At 37.6% G+C, this 12,441-nt stretch overlaps 1 protein-coding gene across 1 annotated transcript; it reads right to left on the reverse strand.

Annotated features, from left to right (window-relative positions):
- Nucleotides 1–2,000: 2,000 nt before the first annotated feature.
- LOC125202314 (C2 and GRAM domain-containing protein At1g03370-like) lies at nucleotides 2,001–7,094 on the reverse strand. The gene is made up of 9 exons (XM_048100690.1): nucleotides 6,306–7,094; nucleotides 4,664–5,875; nucleotides 4,304–4,486; nucleotides 3,901–4,184; nucleotides 3,678–3,794; nucleotides 3,347–3,609; nucleotides 2,916–3,183; nucleotides 2,575–2,847; nucleotides 2,001–2,511 (listed from the first exon to the last, which is right to left on the reverse strand). Exons 1-9 carry the CDS (start codon nucleotides 6,652–6,654, stop codon nucleotides 2,317–2,319), a joined length of 3,144 nt encoding a protein of 1,047 aa, XP_047956647.1. The 5' UTR covers nucleotides 6,655–7,094; the 3' UTR covers nucleotides 2,001–2,316.
- Nucleotides 7,095–12,441: the final 5,347 nt, after the last annotated feature.

Here is a 12,441-nt window from a genome sequence, read left to right on the forward strand (position 1 = left end):
TGGAGTGAAAGGTGTGAAATGAAGTAAAAAAATTGGTGATATATATAAAAAGAAAATACAAAAAAAAAATTGAAAAATGCGTGTATAGTCCGGACTATCGTCCTTACCCCTGGACTATACACACATTTTTCAATTTTTTTTTCAATGGGGCGGACGATAAGCCGGACTATGCAAAAATGTGTGCATAGTCCCATTGTGGATGGCCTTACGGATTCAAGTCCATCGTAACACAATTTCTAATAAAGTGCGTTCCACAATATTGAACTCCGTCTATGATTGGCAGTCAAATTAATTATAAAAATCAATTTATCCATTAGTAAGTTGTTAAATCACAACCCCTCCCTCCATCCCTTAAAAATAAACCATATTTGCTATTTTGGGATGTCCCTTAAAAATAAGCTAATTTTATTTAAGGAATTTTTTTTTCTTTCTAATGAGGTGAGTCTCATTTTCTACTAATAATCCTCCAATTACTTTTTCTTTATGATCTTTCTTACTTTATTAATTGTGTATTAAAATCCGTACCGTTTCATATGTTGTCTATTTTTTAGGGACGAATTGAGCACTTAATCTGTCTAATTAATTTAATGATTAAAGTCAAATTTTTATCCTAAATATTTTCCAAGAAAATAACCTATATTCTTTGCAAGTATTATACATATTGATAAAAAAATAAAAAAATATTCATGAAAAACTCACTAATTCGGCCAAAATATTCTCGAGTCTACTGTAATTTTTTCCCAAAACAGTTAAAACTGGATCGATACATATTGTATAAGACTCTAAACCGCAAATTTAATATTACTATATAGGAATGTGATCAAATGAAAACTCTAAATATTGTACAAACTCAAAACTATGATCTGCACCATTGAAAAATGTCAACAGATCACAAAAAAACATCAACAGAAAAATGTCAATAGAATTTCAACGGAAGTCAATGATTGATATTGTGTTGACATTAAAATCTTGAAATTTTACACTGTGTTGATATTGAATTGAAACAAGTGTTTTAAAAACCGGACCGGACAGGCCGGTTCGACCGGTCGGACCGCGAATCGATTCTTAGTTCGGTCCGGTTTGCACTATAAATCCAGTAGGCAGTAGCACATCAAATCGCCATGAACCGCCAGAACCGGCCGGTCGGACTGGTCTGGCCAGGAACCGGAAACCGGTTTTATGTACTTGAATGAAATATTATTAGCATTAATTATTGTTATAAATTAATTAAACCTGTAATTTTTTGTCTACACAAATTAATAATTTGTGTTTAATTTTATACTTTTAAATAATTACTATTAGTAGTGATATGCTTAATATTAACTATCCCTCACTAAAATTTACTTTTATTTGTATAATGTATATAAATAATAGATTTTACCTAAGATTTAATATTGTAGCATATATATTATTAACATAGTTTATTACTCCATATTTATTAAATAATACTCCAAACTTATTAATAAATCATGTTTAATTTATGTATTAACTAATAATACTAATATAGTACATATTTATCCAAATTAACTAACAATTCATGTTTATTTTTATATATTGTCTATAATATTATTTCACCACATAAACATTTTTGAATTAATATAAATTTTATTTATTTATATATGAAAAATATTGTACTTTTTTTAGTTATTCTAATTAATAATTTATGTATTTAGTTATTATTTAAATTTTATCATTCACTTATTTTAAATACTCTTCATATTTAATTTATATACAAAGTTTAATAGTATATGTTTTTGTTATATATTAATAATTATAATTTATTACTCATTAAATTTAATATACTTTGTAAGGATATATTTAATTATATATATATTTGCAAGGTAAAACGGTTCGACCAGTTATTGAACCGGTCGGACCGGTTGAACCGTGAACCAGTAGCCTCACCGGTTCACCGGCCGATCCGGTTTTTAAAACATTGATTGAAACTATGTTGAAGCTGTGTTGAAGAGTTTTGAGTTTGTACAATATATAAGTTTGCATTTTATCACTACCCATATACTTATTATATAAGACTAAAAAATTTATTTGAGCTAATATACAAGATTAAAATTTGGACTTAGTATAGTAAATATAGCCAGTAAAATTTTGAAACTACAACAAATCAGATACAATTGCAGCAGATCAGAGACCCAAAACTGGCCATGTGCTCACTGCAGACCGTCAGCCATCGGTCAAGCGCGGTCAACGTATATACACCCGGAACTGAGAAGCCGGCTCATTCGTCCCCGTCTCCTCAGAAGCCACAGTCGGTTCGTCATTGGCAAATGGCAGTGGCAATACCAATACGAAATCCATCTACGACCCTGAAACGTATTCCTTCTCCAGCACGCTGAACATCACCTTGAGGCGTTCCTGCAGATTTGAGACGATGTTTTTGGTGATCCGTTTCTGATGCCTCGTGTATTTCAGCCACGCTATCCCAAAGTAAACTTGAATGCTGCACCCCACGGATCTTGAAGGCAGGTCTTCAACCTGGTACCTCAAGTGAAGCTGCAAACGAGTTAAGAGGGCACAAAGTCGGACGAGAGCAGGAAAACAGTTTAACGTGCTTACAGTGAAGTAGTCCCCGAGTGGGATTCCGTGGAGAGTCATGATCTCCTCTATGAGCCAGCCCGGTTTGTTAGAGAGGCGGGACATTTGCTGAGTGCTCGTCACTTCTCCTCCGTAGCGGGATATTCGTTTGTCAAATTTGTAGTAAAGCTGTCTCTGATGCACGTCCTCCTTCTCAGATTCCCACGGGCTGGGAGAGTAGTTCAGGCATCCGGTTCTCTGCATCACCCTTCTGTCGATTTCACTACCTCTGAACAGCTCCATACAGAAACTCGTCTGAAGCACGAGTCAGTTGCAAGAGAAAGGAAGAAACGAACGGATAAGGTAGCTAGGTAGGTACTCACCGGAAGAGAGAGTATGGAAGAATAAACCAGAGACACGTTAACATCCTCGACTCCCAGGAAAGATCCACTCTCCTCAGTACGGAGGGTTCTGGATTCAGATTCTTCGTCTACTGCTTGACTTTTCGCCTCAACCTCCTCGTCCACAACTAGGAGGCTTTTGCCTACGGCCTCCTCTTCGATAGAAGTGTTGGCTTCGGATTCTTCATCTGCGATCTGCACCTTCTGTTCCGGTGTCAAGGATCTTGCCTTCCATAGAGCCATGATCGTTCTGATACAGACGATAAATTTTCGCAATATTATGAATCGTAAGATTAAAAATAGATAAGAAGAATTAAAGACTTCCAAAGAACAAGAAATACATCATAATCATTGTTGGACATTCATAGATCGTCTCGAATGTACCAAAGGAGCTCGTATATTCATGACGTTACCTGTGGGCGACATTGTAGGACACAAAAGAATGAAAATGAAACTTCAGCCGGCCTTCATCATCCTGTGTCCTTGCTCCATGCCGCGCATAAAATCCTTTGCCAGGCCACAGTGTGATGATTATGATCGGGCTCCCCATTGACGACAGTGTAGGAGGTATGACTTGAATATCTTCTATATCTTCCCAGAGAAAGAAAAACTTTGTCTTGCGACCGAATAGATTTGCATGAAACCCGATTATTCTTGCTGACAGAAATAGACGGCCCTGCCATCAGAGGAACAGAACAAATCAGTAACTAAAACTAAAGGATAATACGAGAAGTCCATATATACCTGGAGAGGCATTTTCCGTTTCAAATGACAAGAAAAGTCGTTGATGAGGAACTCCTCAGGAGGTAATGCGAAAAGCTTCTGGAAAGCCGAATTTGTTTGAGGAGAACGCAATCGTATCTACAAAACAGAGCATGCTGTTTTAATCGGCTCAGAAGGAGGCGGATGCACAAAAGTGCTACCCCATTTCAAAAAGTGAATCTATAGCTGCAAAAGAAGCCATTACCTTCTTGCCCACTTCTTTCTCCATCTTTGTTAAATAATCTTTTACGACATTGCTACCCTTGGTATTGTTCAAGAAGATTCTCAAACGTATTTTCGACTGGCACGTTTGAGCCAGCTTTCCTTGTAAAGGAATCCAGATATCGGACAGATCCGAAATATTAGACTTTAGGAAATTTATTTCAGTACGTCCAAGAGATGTGGCGTCATCAAAAGGGCCATCAAAATCGAAAACCTCCACTTCCAGAACAGATGGAGGCTCATTCATTGCATCAAATTCAAAAATTTCTGCAAGCAACTAGCAATATCAATGAGGGACCCCATTCCAATGCATATTCATAAACAAAACGCCAGTCGCGTCTTCAATCTTGGCAAGTAACATGGTAAAGTCAAAACTAAGGCAATACCATTCCAATGAGGATTAGATTTCTGAAACTTGATCGAGCTGGTTTTCGTCTTTCCATTGCAATTGAACACCACATAGGGATCAGAGTACCCACTGGAATCAACAGCTGCCAAATTGCTCCCTTCGACTAAGGCGACAGTGAGCAGCCAGCCATCCCCCTGTGCTTTGATTCCATGATCACTGCCTACGACCAATAATAAAACCAAATCAAGCTAGTTCATCAAAGGTAGTACAAGATAAACTAATCAACTTTGCGAATCAAAACCATGGCATAGAAATAAGATGATAAATCAAACTAGATTTGATGAATTTTCTAGATGAGCACATGATGCGTTGGATACACATTGCGATATTAGTATACCTTTTTGCACTCTGGCCTGCATAAAGCGAGTGATGGACTCCAGAACACGTTGCCCTTGTAGAACCAATACGGCACACACTATCAACTCACCAAAAGAGTCGGGCAAGTCTAAACCAACAAATTCAAGACCCTCAACGGTGCTAGGCATAGCAAGCCATATATGTGCGAGCACATATACACCCATTAAAAAGGTTGAAACAACTGTAAAATTAGCAAAGTACTGAACAGCCAATTTCCAGTCCGATTGACGCTCCACCTGAAGAGATGCCAAAAGCTGGTCTCTCTCCGAACCTACATCTTGCAAATCAAGCGGCTTCACCGTTTGAGATAGCAACTTGTCATACTGTTGAAAGCTATCCTTTATACCTTGTCTTGCTCCACCTTCTATCATACCTTTCATAATTGTACTCTGCAAAAAGTTCACTCGCCAAGACACTTCTAGTCGAGAAGACTGCTCTCCTGATGGCTGCTCAGGCCCTGGAGTAATGCAGTAAAGCACTTCTACCTTGAAAGTTTTCCCATACGGAGCGTCTGGAGTGCTCACACTTGATAAAACAGCGAAAGCCTTACCATCAGCTTTCAAATACGTGTGCTCCTCTATGGCTTTCAAAGCTTTAATCAATTTACTCGGTGCTTTAGTATAACAGACCACTCTTTTTAGGCTTTCGCCATTATTTTCATATTTCCAGGGTCCTATTTCAAGATCTGTAGATCCCTCTAAGTCCGAAAATGATTTCAAAAAGTCAGACTCTGGTGAAAAGAGTAATGAGTTCAACTCTCCATGCGGTATTGCATACAACTGGTCTAGAACAACCCCACCAGGTAAACTACTCGGAACTTCACCAAGTGGATCTCGCATCTCTATACTTTTCATCATTTCATCAAAATCAACCGATGAATTTTGCTCTTCAAGATTGTTCTGTGGAGGAACAACTGAATCCACGGCTTCACATACATCAGATGCATGGATAGGTTCAACCGAACTCACGGGAGCTGAATCCACATTCTTATTGAAGATTTGTGCAATCCGACCAGCTAAGAATGAAGCATTCCACTTCTCCTCCTTTTGGGGGGCTACATCTCCTGATCTCAAAGGTGAAGGTGCCCAAAGAGGGGAAGACCTTGCATATGTATCACTCGTAGTATCATTCATAGGTAGCACATCAAGTAATGTGTTATTTTGTGAGAAACAAATCGTTAGAAGAATCTCGCCTGCAATTGGACAAAGCATTCATCAACGAGGAGAACACACACCCCATCAAGACTTCCACACCATCGAACAACAATCAATGATGATCATAAGCTAAACTATTCATTCCATAAGCTAGACTAATACCAAAACTAAATAACTAGAACTACTCATTCACATAGAAACAACTAGTTAATTGTACAAAATTGGAAGACCAACTAAAATCATAAGACACCACATCAAAACCTCTACACCACCAAACAAAAATCAACACTTCTGATAAATGCAATGATCATAAGCTAAACTATTCATTCCATAAGCTAGACGAATACCAAAACCGACTAACCAGAGCTACTTATTCATACAGAAACAACTAGCCAAGCACAAAATTATAAGTCCAACTAAAATCATAAGATACAAAACCAAAGAAAGAAGTAAAGAGAGACTAAATACCACAATCCTTGTTCTTGGCCTTCTTGGTTTTGGGCTGCAGAGTGTACCAAGCAGTGCCAAGGGACTTGTCTTTGGCATCCAAAACCCGAATAATAGGCACTTTGATATACCCAACGAAATCATCATTGAAGTACTTGTCTTCATCCAAAACATTTATAAGAAGCTCTTCTTTCAAGTCATCAACTTTAAATATGAACTCCTCACACCACGATGGATTCAAGCACTTCTTCACAACTTTACTCCTAAACCTCTGCCTCCCCAATTGCAGTTTCACATAGGGATCGCTGAATCCATTTGGATCCAGCGCCGGTATGTTTTTCGCTTCGATCACTCGCACTATTAGCTTCATCTCTACCCCCAAATTTTTTTATTCTCGATCAAGAATTGCTTTGATCAACGAAGAGTATGCGCATTCATTTCTCGAAAACGGAAAACCAGTTACTCCAAATAGCGGAAAATCACGAAAAGTAGTTAATGAAGTGAAGAGAAACTGAAATCTCAGCGGGAATGAAGCAAGGATACGAAATGGGATTAAGAAAAAACGAATCTTGGAGCAAAAAACTGTGATTTCTTGGAAAAGAAATGAGTAATGAAATGGAAGTGGCAGCAAAAAGGGCGTGAGAGAATCAAGAAAAGCAGATTGAAAAGCAGATAAATCTCAAGACGGGAGAAATAATAGGATTTGCCGATTTGGAAAGATGTTAAAGCTTTAAACCCAGAGAATTCAGAGTTCAGAGATCAATTTTGTTGGTATTTTTGGAATCATTCGCTTCTCACTTGAAACGTTAGAGAAAGAGAGAGTTGATTGCTCATTGACATTTTAAACCAACTAATAAATTTATATTCAATTTCTCGACTTTTTTCTTTTTCTGAATTCAATTCATTTGTGTTGTTTGACTCATACTTTTTTAATCAAATTTATATCTACTTTCGTTTTCAGATTTCAATTCTTTTTTTTTTTCTCTTAATAGGCCATCGTGATTAAGGAAGTTGTCTAACACTCTATAAGTATATCATTTTATTTATTTATTTATTAACTCTATAGTAGTATTAATTTAAACAAGTGGGTATAGTGACTATAGCCTAGTCGTTTTATACTATTGTAAATAATAAGTATAAATGAATATAATGTTTAGACTGGGATTTATGAAAGAAGCATGTTAATTATATTCGTTTGTGGTTGGTAATAGTCGAATCGACACAATTAATTACATTTTGTCGCATGCTAAGTTTAGCTAAGATCTAAAAATCTTTTTTTGGCAAATTTCAATCCTACTTAGACGACATAAAGGATTAACATGTGGTTTACTAGCAAGTATTCGAAGACATTTAAATAGCTAGATTTTAGTTTAAAAATTAAGAGCGGCATGCGCCCAATCCTTTTCAAGAGCGCTACCATTAACTTACAATTAATCATCTTAATTAATGTACTAATTAAAACTTAATCAGCCTAATTATCTTGAAATTATATGATTAAAAATAATTTAAAATATGTGTTGTTCTTATTGTATTTTGTTTATGTATTTTCACTACCAAACTATAAGTATGTAATGGCAACAAGTTGTCATGGGGCACATCATGCGCATGGTCACAAGAATCTTTTGTTTCTATAATTTAAAAAAATTTATAAGCTCAAACCAACATACATAGTAGTGAACACATAATCAAAGTATAAAGTATAAAATTGATATAATCAAAGTATAAAGTATAAAAATGATATAGACAAATCAATACTAAGACTTTCACAAGAAGAAAAAATAATCAAAACCTCAATAAAGCAATTGAGAGACAAGGAGCATTCAGATTTTCAGATTGAATTTTCACCCACGTTGACCTGATCTGAAAATTTGAAATTTTATGAAAAATGAATTCAGTCCAATCCAAATTGTTGGAAAATCTAAATCTAAAAATCCGGTTGTAACCAAAAATAAAATCTAAAATTGCTTAAAAATGGAGTATAAAAATTTAAAAATCCAATTAAAAAAAACTGAAAATTCAAAAATCTAATACTCCCCAAATACAATTAGAATTGCTCGACATAAAAGGTTTTATATTGGTTAAGTTTATAAGTGTAATATACTATATTATAAAAATATTTTGTATCACTTCATAATTTAAAATATCTAATATGATCTGAACAACTGTTTTTTTAAAAAGAATCTGATCAATCCGAATTGAAAATTTGAAAATCCAAACCGAAATTTAAATTTTAATTTGATGGATTGAATTCTCGGATTTTGAATATTGTGCTCACGGCTCACCCCTAACAAGCACATCCAAAGTACTCCCACGGCACCATACACCAATAGGAGTCATATTTCTTTCCAGCATGAGTTTTAAAAATTAGTAAAAAAAGTAGGTAGAAAAAAGTTAGTATAATATAGTAACTTATTAGTTTTAAATGAAGTGCGAATGCAATGAATTAATGTACTATAGAGTCATATTACCATTTATAGTAAAAATAAACTGGAACTCCGATTCTCGAACGGAAATGAAAAGAAAAACGAGAGTACTCTTATTCGAAGACGGATGAAGTACAGCCAAAACACTCAAGACAGCAATCTAGACATGAAGCAAAAACACAAAATCAACCAAATCATCAAAACACAAAAAATGAAGTCGCCAGCCAACAACTACTTCCACAGCTAGGGAACACAACTCACAACTCAAGACAAATACATATACTAGGGCACATGCAATCGGCACATCCTAATTCTCATAGTATTTAGAGCATCCAATTCCCAACCTTGTTGAAGTTGGCAATCACTTGTCTTGGTAGGAAGGAAAAGTCATGAGTCTCATGACACCATCCTACTAAAAAGTCATTTATATTGAACTTTCAATTGTAATTGAAATCATGAAAAATGATCTTGTTTTGAATATCATAAATGATTCAAACAATGACGTTGAATATTAAGTTGGTTTATTTCAAACCAATTTTAGTATTAATTAATTGTAGAATTTCATAACTTTTATTCGATTAAATCAAACTCTCAAACAATGAAAAATTAGTGAGGAATAAAAAATATAATTAGCAAATAATTTGCTAGACTCATTTATCAAATGCTCGACTACATTGTAGAAATTCCATTTTAAGATTTACAGATAATGAACGCCAATTACTCCCTTAGAGCATCCACCCCGATCTCGCGCTCTTCGCCCGAGATCGGGCTCGGGCATGATCGGGCATCCATTGTAGGCGTCGGTCACGCCCGAGGACGACCGAGAGTTCGGTCGCCCATTGCAGGGGTGCGCCCGAGCCCGAGCCCGATGTTTTTTTTTTTTTTTTTTTTTTTTAAATTTTAAATTATTTAAACCTAATTTAAACCACTATAAATACTCTATTTTCTTCACTTTTCACACACCAAACCTTTCACTTTCTCTTATATATTCTCCTAATATCCACACTTTCAACAATGGATCCAAGTCAATACCCAAACCCCCATAATGTCGACGACGATATGCCCATGTCTGGAGGAGGCGGCGGCGGCGGCAGCGCCCGGTGGCCCGGCCACGAAGACTACCGGGTTGAGACGCCCGGATCGGTAGGATCCACTTTCGTCTCCGACTCTGAGTTCGATCCGTTCTTCGGCACCGAGGAGTATCGGGTTGAGGAGATGGAGCCTAGTTGTGGGTAGAGATGCCCAAGGTTTTCGGTTCTGGCGGTTAACCGCGGAACCGTAACCGTGACTTTTTTCTTGAACCGGAACCGCCATATTTTGAACCGTGGGCCGGTTCCGGACGGTTCCGAACCGGAACCGTGAAAAACCGTGAAACCGAGCCGGAACCGCAAAAAACCGCCGGAAACCGGCGGTTCGAAACCGTAAAAACCGTAAAAAAATCGCCGAAAAACTGGCGGTTCCAAACCGGAACCAGAACCGTGAAATAGCCTCACGGTTCGGTTCCGGTTCCATATTTCCCGAAATCGGAACCGCCGGTTTACAAACCGTGGGCATGTCTAGTTGTGGGCAACCTCTTGCCCCTGCGCGGCCGCCGCCGAAGAAAGGGAAGAAGAAGATGGCGCGAGAAAGAAAAGGCGCCATCGGTCCCAGTCCCACTCCCACCCGACGAGCCGAACGAGGAGTACGCAACATGGCGTACTGACTACGAGTTGGATGAGTACCTGAAGGTGGCTCAGTCTGGGTCGATGTATCGGAGGATTCGATATCCTCCAACAACCAGACTTCGGCCAGGATGTGGGATCGCATTGAGGAACGCTACAACGAGGTGAAACCGAAGTGGGCGTTCAAGCGGACCAAGGTTCAGCTGCGCAAGTGTTGGGATTGGATCAAACTCCACGTCAACAACTTCTGCTATATCTACAACAGGAACAGGGACGGAAGGGCTAGCGGTGAGAGCATGGAGGATGTCCTCAACAAGTCGTTGTCCGAGTACCAACGGCAGTTCGGGTAGTTCAAGCTGTACAATGTTTGGCTGATCTTGAAGGACAAGTCGAAGTTCAACGGAGGGATACCGGTTGGATCCTCGGCTGCGAAGCGGACGAAGACCACCGCCACTGGCGGTTACACGAGCAGCGGCCCATCTCCTATGGATCTGAACAACTGAGCCGGAAGGGAGTTCCGGCACGCCTACGTCTACTTTTAGACGTCCCATTGGTACCAAGGCTGCCAAAGCCCATGCCAAAGGGAAGGCGGGCGCGTCTGGATCGCCCCCCCCTCCGCCGCGCAGGCTGCGCCTCCTCCATCTGCTCAGCTCATGGACAAGGCGATCGAGGAGTTCGGAGGTTATCGCGAGGTGGTTGAGTATAGGTTTATACTTGACGCCCAAAACAGCATTCGTCAAGAAACCGATCCGGAAGCCCGACAATGGACTAAGAATATGATCAAGAATTTGGCCCAGAGGTTGAATTTAGATTACTAGTTTGGTTTTTTCTTTTTTTTAGTATTTTAGTTTTAATGTAGTTTTTTTAGCTAAGTATGATGTAGTCCCACTTTTAAATTAAGTAATGTAGTTTTTTTTTTTGGCATTTGTGGTGTTTAAAATAATATATTTTGGTATTTTATAGTAATTAAAAACAAAATTAAAAAACAATGATTTAAAATTGAAATGAAAAGTGGATAAGAGATAGGGCATGCACTAGGGCTCCACCATTGCAGAAAGATAAAACATGCTGACATGGCAATCTCTAGGGCTCTCACTAGGGCTTCCACTAGGACATCAATTGTGGATGCTCTTATTATAAGTACTTCCTCGTGTCATGGAAAATGACCAATTTTTTGGACGGCACTTTATGCAGTGTTATTTTATGGATAATCTTGACTGGGGCAAATAAAATAAAATATTTTTATTTTTAAATATGGATAATTTTAGTTGGGGCAAATAAAAAGAGAAAAATGAAGCATTTTTTATTAGGCCGAAAGTACTAAATATAGTAGTAGTAATTGTTAGCTCGCCGTGTACTCAAACGTGAGAGGACCACATAGAACATTTATGAAGTAAGATACAACAATGAAATTTATTTGAAGAAATATCACATATTGTTACGTTCACGTATTTATAGATATCACTATTACAAAGGAACAGTAGTCTGCCATGTGATACGTCAATTTTTCTAAACCTAAACTATAATCCGAAACATTTATTTGAACTATCTAAGTGTTATATATCAAAAATATTGTGGCATTTTTAACAGTATACTTAAACGTTAGGAGATTATATGATATTTCATTTTTCTTATTGTTTCGTTCTAGTTTTGTGTTATTGCCCTCAATGTTGAAGATATAGTGTGTGGATTTACTACTGGGAAACTCATGTCACGTTTATATACTATTTTATAAATATTTTCATATATCAACTGCTAATTAGTACCCATCATACTCATTTTCCCCACATAATACGAAAACTGTAAAATGAAAATGTTTCATTATAGTACTCCTAGTAGTAAAAAATCGATAAACTCCGTAGGTTGGGCTGGGTTGGGCTATACATTTTGGCCCGGTAAACTTTTGCCTGGCCCGGCGAGCTAGCCCGATTCTGAAGAAAAGCCCAATGGGCTTGGGCTGACCCACTCCTTCATTATTATGTGTACTTATATTTCTAAATATTTTGATGGTTATATGTTTAGGGGAATGATCAATTGTTAACTCGTCATTTAATTGCTAATTACAATTAATTT

Source organism: Salvia hispanica, chromosome 1 (genome assembly GCF_023119035.1).
Source record: "Salvia hispanica cultivar TCC Black 2014 chromosome 1, UniMelb_Shisp_WGS_1.0, whole genome shotgun sequence".
Taxonomy (NCBI): domain Eukaryota; kingdom Viridiplantae; phylum Streptophyta; class Magnoliopsida; order Lamiales; family Lamiaceae; genus Salvia; species Salvia hispanica.